We start from the raw sequence: 13,739 nt of genomic DNA, 5'->3' as shown, positions 1-13,739 counted from the left end.
ATTTTTTACTGTTTTTATTATTCTTCTATTCCAACTTGTATATATTATTCTACATTTTTTATTTTTTACTGTTTTTATTATTATTTTTCTATTATTTTTGCGGGGGTGATGGCCTCAGTTCACTGAGGCCATGAGAGGGATTAAAGGATTTTATACATTTGACTATGAAGGATTTAATACGATTGACTACAAGTTACATGGATTCCGTTTAATGCAATAAAGATATTTGCTGATTGTGCTTTGATTCGATGTGCAGTGGAAGGTCAGGGCAGGCTGTGTGTAATGCGTAGGTGGCAGATATTTTTTGTACAGGACGAGCCGCACTTCTGATAACGGGGGTACTGACGCAGGCCTCCCGCCATCAAGGCGCTGCTGTGTGAGATTGGACGAGCCGACACGTCATCCTGCGGGCAGAAGACGTCCACTAAGAGAAAGCTAAAGTTAACTGCAGATGACAAATAGCCAATAGTAGAATAGTAGGTTATCTTTGTTTTGTTTGCTGAAATGTATAATTGATCCTGGGCAACTCGGGGGGGCGTCGTCCTCTGTTGGGTACAGGGACGCGCAGAGCTGTAATGGTAGGGACCCGAGCCCCAGATTTGTATTAGATCTCCTGTTAGGAATAAATCCGCTCCCGTGTGAAGTTGCCGGCTTCCTGGTCATCTTTCTCTCAAAAACGAGCGCGCATAATTGTTGGATGAATGTAGGTCGTGTTTGGTTAACCATTAATGGAGTCAGATAATTAATTCAAACTTTTGGTACATTTAAAGTGTAAAACCCAACAGTCTCATCCACACCAATGAAGGAAATACTAAATCATTATTCTCACTGCTCAATAGAATCCTCCAGCCTCCTCACTCCCTGCCCCCACATTTCTACTCAACCAACACCTGTAACTCCTTCATGTCATTTTTCAACGACAAAATGGCCAAGATCCACCAGCACTTCGATCCCCACCCGTCTTCACCACCGCCACCCCTCCAGTTAAATCAATCTTTTTCCTGTTTTCATCTCCCGTATGCCTCTGAAATTTCCAACCTCATCATCAAATCCAAGCCCTCCACATGTCAGCTCGACCCCCTCCCCACAACGCTGGTCAAATCCTGTTTACCCTCTCTGCTTCCACTGATCCCAACCATCATCCACTCTTCATTAACCACTGGAACCATGCCCTCAGTATTCAAAACAGCAGCAGCCACTCCAATTTTGAAAAAGCCTGGCACTGACCACAATGACTACAACCTCCGCCCCATCTCCAACTTACCCTTCATCTACAAAATTCTTGAAAAAATTGTTTCTTCTCAGCTTCATGCCCATCTTACCCACAATTGCCTTTACGAGCCTTTTCAATCTGGTTTCCGTCCCCGCCACAGCACCGAAACCGCTCTTATCAAAATCACCAACGACATTCTGACTGCAGCTGATACCAGTTCACTTTCCATCCTAATCCTCCTTGATTTGAAGGTGGCCTTCGACACCATTTCCCACCCCTTCCTCCTTAACAGATTGTCCTCCATTGGCATCGCCCACACCACCCTTCATTGGTTCCGTTCTTACCTCACAGGCTGCTCCCAGTTCATTCAGCTCAAGTCCTTCAAATCCGTCTCCTCCCCCGTCTCTACTGGTATGCCTCAGGGCTCTGTCCTAGGGCCCCTCCTCTTCATCACTTACATCCTCCACATTGGCCATATCCTTCGCAAATTTAACATCATTTTCATTAATTTGCGGATGACGCAGAGGTTTACCTCTCCTGCAAACCAACCCCCCCCCCTCTCTCTCCTCTAGACTTTCTGAAATAAAATCCTGGTTCACCTCTAACTTTTTAAAACTAAATAGCAGTAAAACTGAATTACTTCTTATTGGCACCAAATCACCCCTATCTAAAGTTGACAGTTTTTCACTAACCATTGACACCACCTTGGTCCTCCCTTCCCCACAGGACAAGAGTCTGGGTGTCATCCTCGACAGTACTCCATCATTTTAATCCCACATAAACATCATCACCAAATCCTGTTATTTCCACCTCCGTGATATCAGCCATCTCCGCCTCGCCCTGCCCTCACCCCCCACATCACAGCCTCATAACGTCCCGCCTTGATTATTGTGATTTTCTTCTTTTTGGCCTCTCCCAGAAAGTCCTCCACAAACTCCAGCTTGTCCAAAATTTTGTTTCTTCTATATACTTTCAAATCTATTTACAACCTCGCACCCTCCGTACCTTTCTGACCTTGTCCATATTGCCACTCCATCCCGCGCTCTCCGGTCTTCTTTCTCCGTCCTCCTATCTGTACCCCTTGCCCGCCTACGCACTGTGAGGGACAGAGCCTTCAGCCACTCTGCTCCTCAGCTCTGGAACTCTCTCAAACCTGACCTACGTAATTGCACCACCCTCCCTGATTTTCAAACTAAACTCAAAACCCATTTGTTCCACCTTAACTACTCTCTCCAAGTCCAGATATGTCCCTCATCCACTTTTGTATTTTATCCAGTTTGTTTTACTTATTGGTGTTTTTTTTCCCCTATTTGTGTTTTTACATCGTATTTTACTCTGTACAGCGTCCTGGAGTGTCCTGAAAGGCGCTTCCAAATCCAATTTATTGTGTGAAGGCTGTCATTCTACACCTTTCGACTTTATTATGTGAAGGCTGAGGCCTTAACACGTTATTCCACACCTTTCGACTTTATTGTGTGAAGGCCTTATTCTACTTTTTTCTTCCTCTCCATTTTTTGGCGCGTAACTACTTCCACAATTTTCATCCAATTTTCACCGTTCCAACTTCGTTCTATTCCAAAAATTCACACCTTTCAGGCTTCGATTTTTCATGACTTCACCTATTTCCCATAATTCACCATTTCACTTTATTCACCCCCAAAAACCCCATTCATTTCCAATGGGAGATTCAACAATACACTATTAAATGCTTCAAAATTAAAATGTAACCCATTCAAGTCATTCATTTGACATTCCCATACCCCCTCTCACACCTTCACCTCATTCACCCAACCGATTTTCACCGTTCTGACTTCAATCAATTCGTAAAATTTACGGCAAGTAGGCTTCAATCTAACTCCCCCCCCCCCCCCGGTCATCCCCCCAAATTAACCCCCGCCGCCCTTTACCTCCATTCGAAACATTAGCTCATTCAACTTACCCTTGGTGGGGTTTATCTCGGATTTACTTTAACAGCCACCCCCTCACATTCACATGCTTCCAGTTTGAAATTTTAGACATTCAGGTCATTCAAAACATTCCTGTATATCATTCAAATCAGGTCATTCATGTCTACAGTGCAACCACTTTTTCATGTTTCAAGTTTTTCATCATTTTACATTTTTCACCCCCCCCCAAAAAACCCCATACATTACCAATGGGATTTCCCATTTACAGCGATTCTGATTCATTTTTTTCCTCTTACTTCTCCAATTTTCATCCAGCAATGCCGAGAGCATCGTCTCACCCCCACAGACTTAAAAGGTACCCAGCCGTATGGGTCTCTTTCCAAATTTTCCACTAATATTCCCCATTCATTTCTAATGGCAAAAATTTGGGAATGCGTTTACTTCTCCAATTTTCATCCAGCAACGCCGCGACCATCGTTTCACCCCCACACTGATATAAAAGGTACCAAACTGTATGGGTCTCTTTCCAAATTTGGTGCCAAAAAAGAACAATTTTTTCCCCAAAATTCCCCATTCATTTCCAATGGCAAAAATTTGGGAATGTGTTTACTCCTCCAATTTTCATCCAGCAACGCAGAGAACATCGTTTCACCCCCACACTGATATAAAAGGTACCCAGCCGTATGGGTCGCTTTCCAAATTTTGAACCAGATTTTCCACCAAAATTCACCATTCATTTCCAATGGCTAAAATTTGGGAATGCATTAACTTCTCAGATTTTCATCTAGCAACGCCGAGAACATCGTTTCACCCCCACAATGGTATAAAAGGTACCCAGCCGTATGGGCCTCCTTCAAAATTTTCAACCACATTTTCCACCAAAATTCACTTTTCATTTCTCATGTCAAACATTTGGGAATGCATTTGCTTCTCCAATTTACGACCAGCAACGCTGAGACCATCGTTTCACCCCCACACTGATATAAAAGGTACCCAACCGTACAGGTCTCTTTCCAAATTTTCAACCAAATTTTCCACCAAAATTCCCCATTCATTTCCAATGGCAAAAATGTGGGAATGCTTCATCATTTTTCATCCGATTGAAACTGTTTCAACTAAAAAAAAATTCAGGTCATTCATTACACATCTCCTTTCACATTTTTCAGGTGATTCACTCTATTCATGTTTCAAACTTTCAGTCATTCATCCATTCCAGATGGCACGTTTTCATTCACATTTACATAATTCCAGTTAGAAATTCAAAACATTCAGGTGATTCATAACACATTCCATTATCTCCTGTAAATTTTTCACCTCATGTTTACAGAGGGTGCTCGCACCTTAGCCTCCACCACAGTGCGGCAGCCATCTTGGATTAGTGAAATTCAAAATAATTCAATGTCATTCAGTATCATTCAAGGGCATTCCACATCCTTCCACGAAAAAAATTTCCAGCTTCTCCGACTTCACACGCAATTTCTTCAGGAATTGCATTTTCTAGTTATAGTTTCAATTTTATTCCTCGCCTTTTTTCGGCGCGTAACTACTTCCACAGTTTTCATCCGATTTTCACCGTTCCAACTTTGTTCTGTTCCAAAAATTCACACCTCACAGGCTTCCATTTTTCATGTCTTCACCTATTTCCCATAATTCACCATTTCACTTTATTCACCCCCAAAAATTCCATTCATTTCCATTGGGCGATTCAACATTTCACTATTAAATGCTTCATATTTGATATTTAACACATTCAAGTCATTCATTTCACATTCCCGTATCCCCTCTCACACCTTCACCTCATTTACCCTTCAAAAATTAATCCATTCATCCATTCCCAATTGCACTTCTTCGACATGCTACTGCTTCCCCATTTTTCAACCGGTTTTCACCGTTCCGACTTCAATCAATTCGTCAAATTCACGCCATGCAGGCTTCACACACACAAATTAACCACCCCTCCTTTACCCCCATTCGAAACATTAGCTCATTCAACTGACCCTTGGTGGGGTTTATCTCGTATTTACTTTAACAGCCCCTCCCACCCCCGCCCCCTTCTTCGACACGCGACAGCTTCCCCATTTTTCATCCGATTTTCACCGTTCCAACTTCAATCAATTCCAAAAATTGACGCCATGCAGGTTTTCATTTAGCCCCCCCGGTCCCCCCCCCCTTCACCTCCATACGAACCATTAGCTCATTCAACTCACGCTTGGTGGGGTTTATCTCGGATTTACTTTAGCAGCCCCCCAGTGCCACCCCCAAACCCCGCCCCACTGCGGTAGCCCCCCTGCAGTCAGTCAGCAATCTTGGAGAAGGATGCCAACTACACAGTCAGTGAACCACATGTGACGTCACCGAACCAGAAGTAGACCGTTAGTGACGTCACCAAAAACCCGAAGTAGTCGGGTAATGTTCCATTCGACAAAAAGTGACATAATTCACTCAGATTTGAACCGGAAGCTACATTTTTCAACCGGAAGTGACGAAATTCGAACAGATTCACTTGATTCACTCTATTTGAGTGTCAGAAATTCATCCATTCGTCCATTCCAAATGGATCTTTACAATTGACGTGTACATGGTTTCAGCTAGAAATTCAAAACATTTGAGTCATTTCACATTACTTTTTCCTCTCTCACTTTCTTCACTTCATTTACTGTATTCATGTTTCAAAGATATCTTTCCCCATTCATTCAAGGTTTTCCCAGTTCTATTATTGTGTAAAGGCTGATTCTATACTAACACCTGTACATGCTTGTGTGGTTCAGAGGTTTGGCACCCGTTTCCCACCCTGAAGGCTGTCGGTTCAAGCCCCTACCGTGGAACAATTTCTTTTTTTTTTTTTAATTGACACAATGTGTCCATGCTTTCACAGTATTCACCATTTTACATAATAATATTATCTCAATCAATTTAATCATATTCATTTCCATTTAGTGTCATTCAACATCATTCACTATCATTCAACGTCCTTCCACCTTCCATCATTCATTATCATTCCACATTGTCATTCAATTCTACGATTAAAACTCATTCAATTCTATTCTCTATGATTCAGAATTAGCATTCCACATCCTTCCACCCAGATGGCTTCAACTTCTCAGCCTTCACACGCGCTTTCTCCAAAAATTGCATTCTCTATTTATTATTCTTATTCTTAATACAATACAATTTATTTATACAGCGCATTTCCCAACAGCTGGAGCTGTAACAAAGTGCAAACCTGACGGAATAGGTGTCCTCGAGTAACTTTACCTTTTGATCTTGCCTATATTAGCTACAGTTCCTAGAAATTATGTCAGGAAGACACAGAGTCACTTGATGGTCAGGTTTCACCTGTTTGGTTCACCTATTAAGTTGTTTACTGCCTGCCAGAACACGTATCCTCTCTGTTTGCCTGGAAAAGAGGTAACCGAATAAAATTTTCTCCACTTCACATTCACTACTACGTTACCAGTAACTATTTCTTTGCCAGACTTCTTTTTCATAAATCAAGTGCAGTACTAAAGTTTTAAATTCCAGTGAATAATTAGCTGAATGAAATACAGTACTGACAAGTGCAAGAATTTATTTTTTGCCCAAATTTGTTCACAAAAATCCAAATCAAACGCAAATGTGTGTATTCTTTGTTTCTTTGAAAGAAACAATCACTAGGGGTGCCTCGATACGTTTTCCACTTCTGATCCGATTGTGATCAGATAATGTGTCGCAGAGTAATTCTACGAAAAAATATCCAATATCATCCGATACAATATGAGCAGGAATGATAATTGCTGTAATTTATATTTTTAGTATGAATTGTTAGAAGAGACTTAATCAAGTTAAACAGAATAACAATAGTCAGCAACGGTAGGAATGAGAATATATGACCCTTTATTCCAAACAGGGGGTGGATCTGACTATTAAATAAGATACATACATTCCGACTCCCTTTTGACCACGGAAACTGTGTTTATGACGAACATTTCCTTTCCCTTTTTAAGTCTTTTCTTCTGACAATATTATTTTATACTATTATTATTTTATACTATCTGTTTATATGTCCGGCACGGTGGCCGATTGGTTATAATGTTTGCATGTTCCTTCCGTGCCTGCGTGGGTTTCCGCCGGGTACTCCAGTTTCCTCCCATATTCCACAAACATGCATGGCAGGTTGATTGGACACTAAATTGCCCCTCGGTATGAGTGTGAGCGCGGATGGTTGTTCGTCTATGTGTGCCCTGCGATTGGCTGGCAACCACTTCAGGGTGTACCCCGCCTACTACCAGAAGATAGCTGGGAAAGGCTCCAACACCTCCCGCGACTCTTGTGAGGAGAAGCGGTACAGATATGGATATTTATATGTGCAATAAAAAAAATTAAAAAAAAAAAACAGTGCTTACCTCTGCCCAATAGCTCCATACAGAATATGATGTAATCTTTAACACTGGCCATCAGATAGGCACAATGAAGAGCCGTGGTTAATATGGATGTCTGAATTCCACTCCAACGCTCTGTGCGATAGTCACACATCACATAGTCCAACAGTCTAAAAACACAAGTACAGGTGTGAACTCTCTGGTTAGGGTCATCATTCAAACAATGCCAGTTACGTAACAGATTCCAATCTGATTCTCTTTGGATACTGTAGTAATCATCCAAATCAATAATAATAATAATAATAATAATAATAATAAAAATTATAATAATAATACATCTGATTTATATAGCACATTTCTTGACACTCAAATACACGTCACAATGGATACATGCATGCACACATTCACTGTGGTGGTGGTAAACTACATATGTAGCAACGGCTGCCCTGGGGCAGGATGACGGAAGCGTGGCCAACAGTGTGCGCCTACGGTCCGTCCGACCACCACCAAACAGTCACACCCAACCATACTCCAGTGTGAGTGGCACTGATTTGACATACTTGAGGGCTTTGGCATAATCTTGAGCATGGTAATACTCCTCTCCCATTTGCACCACTAAAGAAAACAAAAACAAATTAAATATGAGAAAAATTGGTGCCAGTAGAATTCTTAATTTTTTTAATGAACACATTATTTTTCTGTGGCTATGGCTCACAGCTGAAAATTTTGAGGCATATTTGTTGTTGAAAGACCTTTAGAATTGGAAATTAGAATTCATGCCCAACATGTTTAGAATCAGAATCAGAACATTTTACAGTGTGCAACGAGATTAGAGAACTCCCCACTTCAGTGCAATACAACAATAATTTAATTAAATGTATAAATTAGATTAATTAAAGATTAAATAATTAAATAAAAAATAAATACAAAATTGGATAAATGAAAACACATTATGTCGCTGTTCTGCAAGGTAAGGGTGGTCGTGTGTGAGAGTTAAGAATGGTGATGGCTCTCGGGAAGAAACTGTTTTTCAGTCTACTAGTCTTTGATTTGATGCACCTGTAGCGCCTGGCAGAGGGCAACAGGTCAAACAGGTGTGAGTTCAGGTAAGTATTGTCTTTGACAATATTGAGAGCTCTGCTGAGGCACCGGGTGGTGTAGATGTCCGACCAGGGAGGGGAGAGGGCAGCCAATAATCCTCAGTCTTGTTCCTTCTGAAGTCGACGACAAGCTCCTTCGTTTTTGCAGTGTTGCACTGTAGTCTGTTGTCCTAATACCAAGCCGTTAGTCGTTGGATCTCCTTTCTGTAGGCTGTCTCGTCTCCTTTCGAGATCAGACAGACCACTGTTATATCGTCAGCAAATTTGACGATTGTGTCGTTTCCGTGGGCCGGGCTGAAGTCATAGGTGTAGAGAGCGTACGGGAGAGGGCTCAGCACACATTCTTGAGGGGAACCGGTGCTCAGCGTTAGGGTGGAGGATGTGAAGGGGCCGAGCGTCACAGTCTGCGGTCTGTTGGTCAAAAGTCCTTAATCCAGGTGCGTGTGAGGGCGGGGAGGCAGAGAATGTCAAATTTGGTGATGAGGATGTCTGGGATGATTGTGTTAAATGCCGAGCAGTAGTCCACATAGAGCATTCTAGCATAGCTCTGCTGTTGTTCCAAGTGGCCCACGAGCTGCTCGCATTGTTTAGGAATCTCCGTGATTCCAGGCCTGTGTGCACCGATGTCATCACGTTTCACTGTATGCATCCTATCCCCCAAACTTAGAGGTATTCAATTTCACTCACAGTATGAAAGATTTCAATGTGGTTTCCACCCTGCGCAGAACACTGAGACTTGCTTTGTTGAGGGTCATAAAAGACCTTCTAATGGCTGCCGGCCCTTCTACCCCCTCACTGTTGATCCTTCTCGAACATTTGACACCGTCAACCACCACATGAAGAGCGTGGGGACTCACAGTGCCAGCCAACCGACATTTCAATGAGTTTTGGAAAACAATCCTCTGGTAGTTGTCATAAGTATGGGGTGATAAAGTCACAGAAGATCAAAATCACAGGTAGACCTGGCTCCAATTTTTACATAACTAAAATGTCTGTGTCAGAGAAGTTCTTTTCAATCACCAAACCAGCCTTGCTCAGCTGCCGCACCGGAAGGCCGCTGAGACGGACCTATTCTTCAAGGGCAAAATGCACAACAAATCCACAAACACCAACATCACTCCTGTTCTTCAGAACCTCCACTAGCTCTCCACAACCTCTGGAATTCACTACAATGCACTCCTCACCCACCTCTGCATCCATGGCAATGCCCCACTCTACCTCAAAGACATCATCATCCCAAACATATCTTCTCAATCCCTCCGGTCCTGCGGCTCACCGGGCCTTTCACTCCACGGACCCTTGTGTCTGGAACTTCCTGAGCATTTAAGAAATCCTCAGCAGGTGGGGTCTTAGAACCAGTGTTGGGCGTTGCACATTACAAAAGTCATGCGGTACAGTAATACAGTAATACCCCGGTTATCGCGGTTAATGGGGACCGAGACCACCCGCGAAAACTGAAAATCCGCGAAGTAGCGGCGCACCTTCAAAAATGCTTAAAAAAATAAAATAAAAAAAAAAAATATATATATATATATATATATACGGGTAGAGTGAGAGAGCAAAAAATAACAAAAAAAACTGTAAAATATGTTGTCTGTTTACAATAACAATTGAGGGTCTATAACACTATTCTACCGAACAATTTACTTACGAACAACCAATTATCGTTATCAGCTTTCAAAAACAAGCAAACACTACAATTAGCTAACATAATTAGTCCGTCGTTTTGCGCAACAAATTAACATTTATAATTTCTATTTCTGGGGGTTTAAGATTACAGTAATACCTGTCAATGAATAAAATTGTACCATACCATATAGAAAATGGGTGTAGAGAGAGAGATTCGTGTTAAACAATCAAACAATAAAACTCTCATGACCCGTGTCGGTCATGTCAGGGTTGTTGATTAGTATTATTGTCACGTCCCATGCCATGCTTTCGTGTTGTTGTTTTCTCAGCTAAGTGGGGGCGTTTTCCGCCAGCGCTCGTTCCCACCCTGTCTCGCCCGGCTGATGAGACGCACACAACGGTTCCCTGTTAGCCTCCCAGCTGACTCTCATTTGTACTGTTAATTACCGGACTATTTAAACACCCCGTGCCGACTGCTTGGCGTCTGTGCATTGCTCCCGCTACACCGTCTATACGCGTTTGGCCCGATTGCTCGTTCATCCCGTTCTCGTTCACGTTCATTTGTAACTTGTCACTGTCCTTGCTCCCCGTCACTTTTCGGTCTAGTCACGTTCTGTTCACCTTCTGTTATTTTCGCACCCCGCCACGTTTGTGTTTGTCCAGTTCCCTCGTTTGCCTTCCTGTTTTGTCGTTAATTAAACTCCCTTCAAGTTACCCGTGCCTTGGCTTCCCCGCATCTTTGGGTTCTCCCCGCTACCTCGCCTACCCGCGAGCTTAACAAAAACAACATTTAACTGACCTTTTACAATAAGTTCTTCTAAGCGTAGTTGATGAAAAGACCTGTGCAGTACGATGAGGTAATAACGATGAATGACTGCACAGGGGCATGAAGAGCTTTACTGCTCCTCGGATGACGCCGCAGACTGTCATGACCCGTGTCGGTCATGTCAGGTCTTTGTTTGTTTTTGTCACGTCCCGTTTCGGTCATGCCATGTCTTTGTTTTGTTGTCCGAGCTGAGTGGGGGCGTTTCCTCCAGCGCTCGTTCCCGTCCCGTGTCATCATGGCTGGAGAAACGCGCCCACCAGCCACACACCGGTTCCTCGTCAGTCACGCAGCTGTTTCACATTGACTTCATAATTACCAGGACTACTTAAGCGCTCAGGACCGACTGCTTGGCGTCGGAACATTGCTCCCTCTGCTTCCTTTCCCTGACTGTCATGGCCGAGTCCTGATATCGTTCTCGTTCACGCGCATAAGTTATTTGTCACTGTCCCTGTTTTCCTCGTCATTTTGTTCTGTTTAGTCACGTTTAGTTCCTCTTCGTTATTTTGCACTTTGTCACGTCAGTTTGTTTTCTCCCAGCACCTGGTTTGCCCTCTTAAGTTCCCTCATTAAATTCCTTTTAAGTTACCCTTGCCTGGCTTCCGTGCATTTTGGGTCCTCCTCCTTCACCTCGCTTCAAGCGAGCTTGACACAGACGATGCAGGAGAAGCTGCAGGAGGCGGCGTAGTGGCTATAGGGGGTGGCGTAAGGGATGCAGGAGGCGGTGTAGCGGCTATAGATAATATATTTAATATTTTTAATTTTTGAATATTTTTTTTAGACCCGCAAAGCACTGAACCCGCGAAAGGTGAACCGCGAAGTAGCGAGGTATTACTGTACTGCATTTTCACGACCATAGGGCGTACCTAAAGGTCCCAATTTTTTTCCCAAATCGACGATATGCCTTATAATGCAAAGTGCCATATGTGTGGACCGAGTTCTAAAAATGCACATTGTGTGGCTTATGTGAGTGCTGCACTGGACTGACTGGGAGAAGAATGAAGTGTGTTTAGCACCCTCTACCGGTAAAGATTTGAGACCACAGAGCACCATGCTGACTGGGAGCATTTAAACGGTCTGTTACAACCAGTTGTCAGTCACGGTGTGAAAAAAAACGAAAAAAATAAAAGGTAGACGATTCCCAAAGCACACCACTCATTAAAGGCTGAAGCACTCCCAGAATACTTTGCAGCACTTGCGATATGAATTGCATGAGAGATACATGTGTGTTAATTTTATTTCTTTGTTTTGGTTATTTTATTGTTTTCTAGTATGTTGTTCAGTTAATCTTGAGTGTTAGTTTTGGTTTTGATGTGAAACTTTGACCTTGCATAGTATGGTCACGAGTATTATGTGATCACGTACTGTGAAGTTAATGTGTATGCTTGTACTGTTAGTCGAGTTAGTCTCCGAAAACACGGCATCTTGTCTAAGGGGCAGTGTGACAGTGACATCAATCGAGGGCTTTGATGGATTAAACATGCATCGAGCATGGCGAATTTTTTTTTTCAAATTTTAACGTCGTTTCAAACGACGCAAACAAAATGGCTCTCTAGCGCAAACTAGAGTGGGAAACATAAAAGGAAATCCTGGGCCGTTTGACGGACTCCTCCGAAAATTGCCAGGCAGTTGTGTAGAACCCCGATACGTACATATAATTTCTTTGACAACAATAGTCTAAAATAAACAGAAATTGAGTGATGAATTTTTGAATGGCCAACTTTCACCCATTTTTGCACATTTACCGGGGTAATTTTTTTGCACCCCGATCCTAGAGGGTTCATCAGGGTTCATCCGATTGCCTTAACATTCCAGCTTACCATCTTAAGACTTGGGATAAACACTGGGACAAATATTTTTCGTTTCCGAAATACTATATCACCGGGGCGGGGCTTCAAAGTTTTGGTTTAATATGTCATTCGCCGCAATGGACGAAATGCTTAAAAACTCTCCTGCACAAGCTGCTAAAAATCTAAAACATCTCATGTACATAAAGAGGACCCGAAGATATATCTATATGTTTATATTCTGTTATACACATTGCGCCAACACGTGGCGACTACAAATTTAATTTATTACATTTTAACTTACAGCACGGAGCCCTTTTAATGAATCCAACTAAAACTTGGTCAGAAAAGACTCAAGACATTGATCTTACTCTATCCCGAATTTTCTAACTTTTCGGCCTATTACGGTGCCCTAAAGTCTGATTATTCTCCGTGGCAACAAAAGCTCCAGCAACATGACTCAGATTATCAGACTATCAGACTGACTATCTTCTAGAAATTTTTCACATTTGAGGATAGTCCAGCCCAGATGACATCTACCAACTTATTTTTGATCATAGTGGTAAGCGCCACAAATTGGTTAAAGCAAATTTTTCATGAAAAGCTGTGGGCGTGGCTTCGCATGGTCTGCCAATAAAACAACGCTGATTTTGAGGTTCTGAATATGAACAAAAACTCGTGAAGCTTTGTTTGTCGTGCAGTTTTTTTTTAAATGATTTATGGAGTATGTATAAGGCCAATACCTACAAAAAAGTTTCTTGGAGCCATGAGCTAAATTGCACAGGAAGTCGGGCATTTTAAATTTACTTTAAAGGGGGTGGTCCACCACAATGGACTAAATGCTTAATAACTCCCCTGCACATGCTCCCAAAAATCCCAAACTTCCCCTGTACATAAAACATCCCGACCTGAAGACATCAAT

At 42.4% G+C, this 13,739-nt stretch overlaps 1 protein-coding gene across 9 annotated transcripts in view; it reads right to left on the bottom strand.

Annotated features, from left to right (window-relative positions):
• The window catches only part of trappc11 (trafficking protein particle complex subunit 11), a 236,754-nt gene that overhangs the window by 149,983 nt on the left and 73,032 nt on the right, over window positions 1-13,739 (bottom strand). For all 9 annotated transcript variants that reach the window (XR_015839605.1, XM_088279770.1, XM_088279763.1 and 6 more), the window contains 2 exons: window positions 8,039-8,093; window positions 7,503-7,648 (listed from right to left, as the gene is read on the bottom strand). Coding sequence is in view for 8 of the 9 variants with exons in the window: in XM_088279770.1 (XP_088135896.1) it covers window positions 7,503-7,648; window positions 8,039-8,093 (201 nt within the window). In the remaining variant the exon portion in view is untranslated. The remainder of the gene's footprint in view (window positions 1-7,502; window positions 7,649-8,038; window positions 8,094-13,739) is intronic.

The sequence above is a fragment of the Idiotropiscis lumnitzeri genome, chromosome 17 (assembly GCF_059441095.1).
Source record: "Idiotropiscis lumnitzeri isolate Australia: NSW breed Sydney's pygmy pipehorse chromosome 17, RoL_Ilum_1.0, whole genome shotgun sequence".
Lineage (NCBI taxonomy): Eukaryota > Metazoa > Chordata > Actinopteri > Syngnathiformes > Syngnathidae > Idiotropiscis > Idiotropiscis lumnitzeri.
This window is presented reverse-complemented; position numbering and strand designations above follow the sequence as displayed.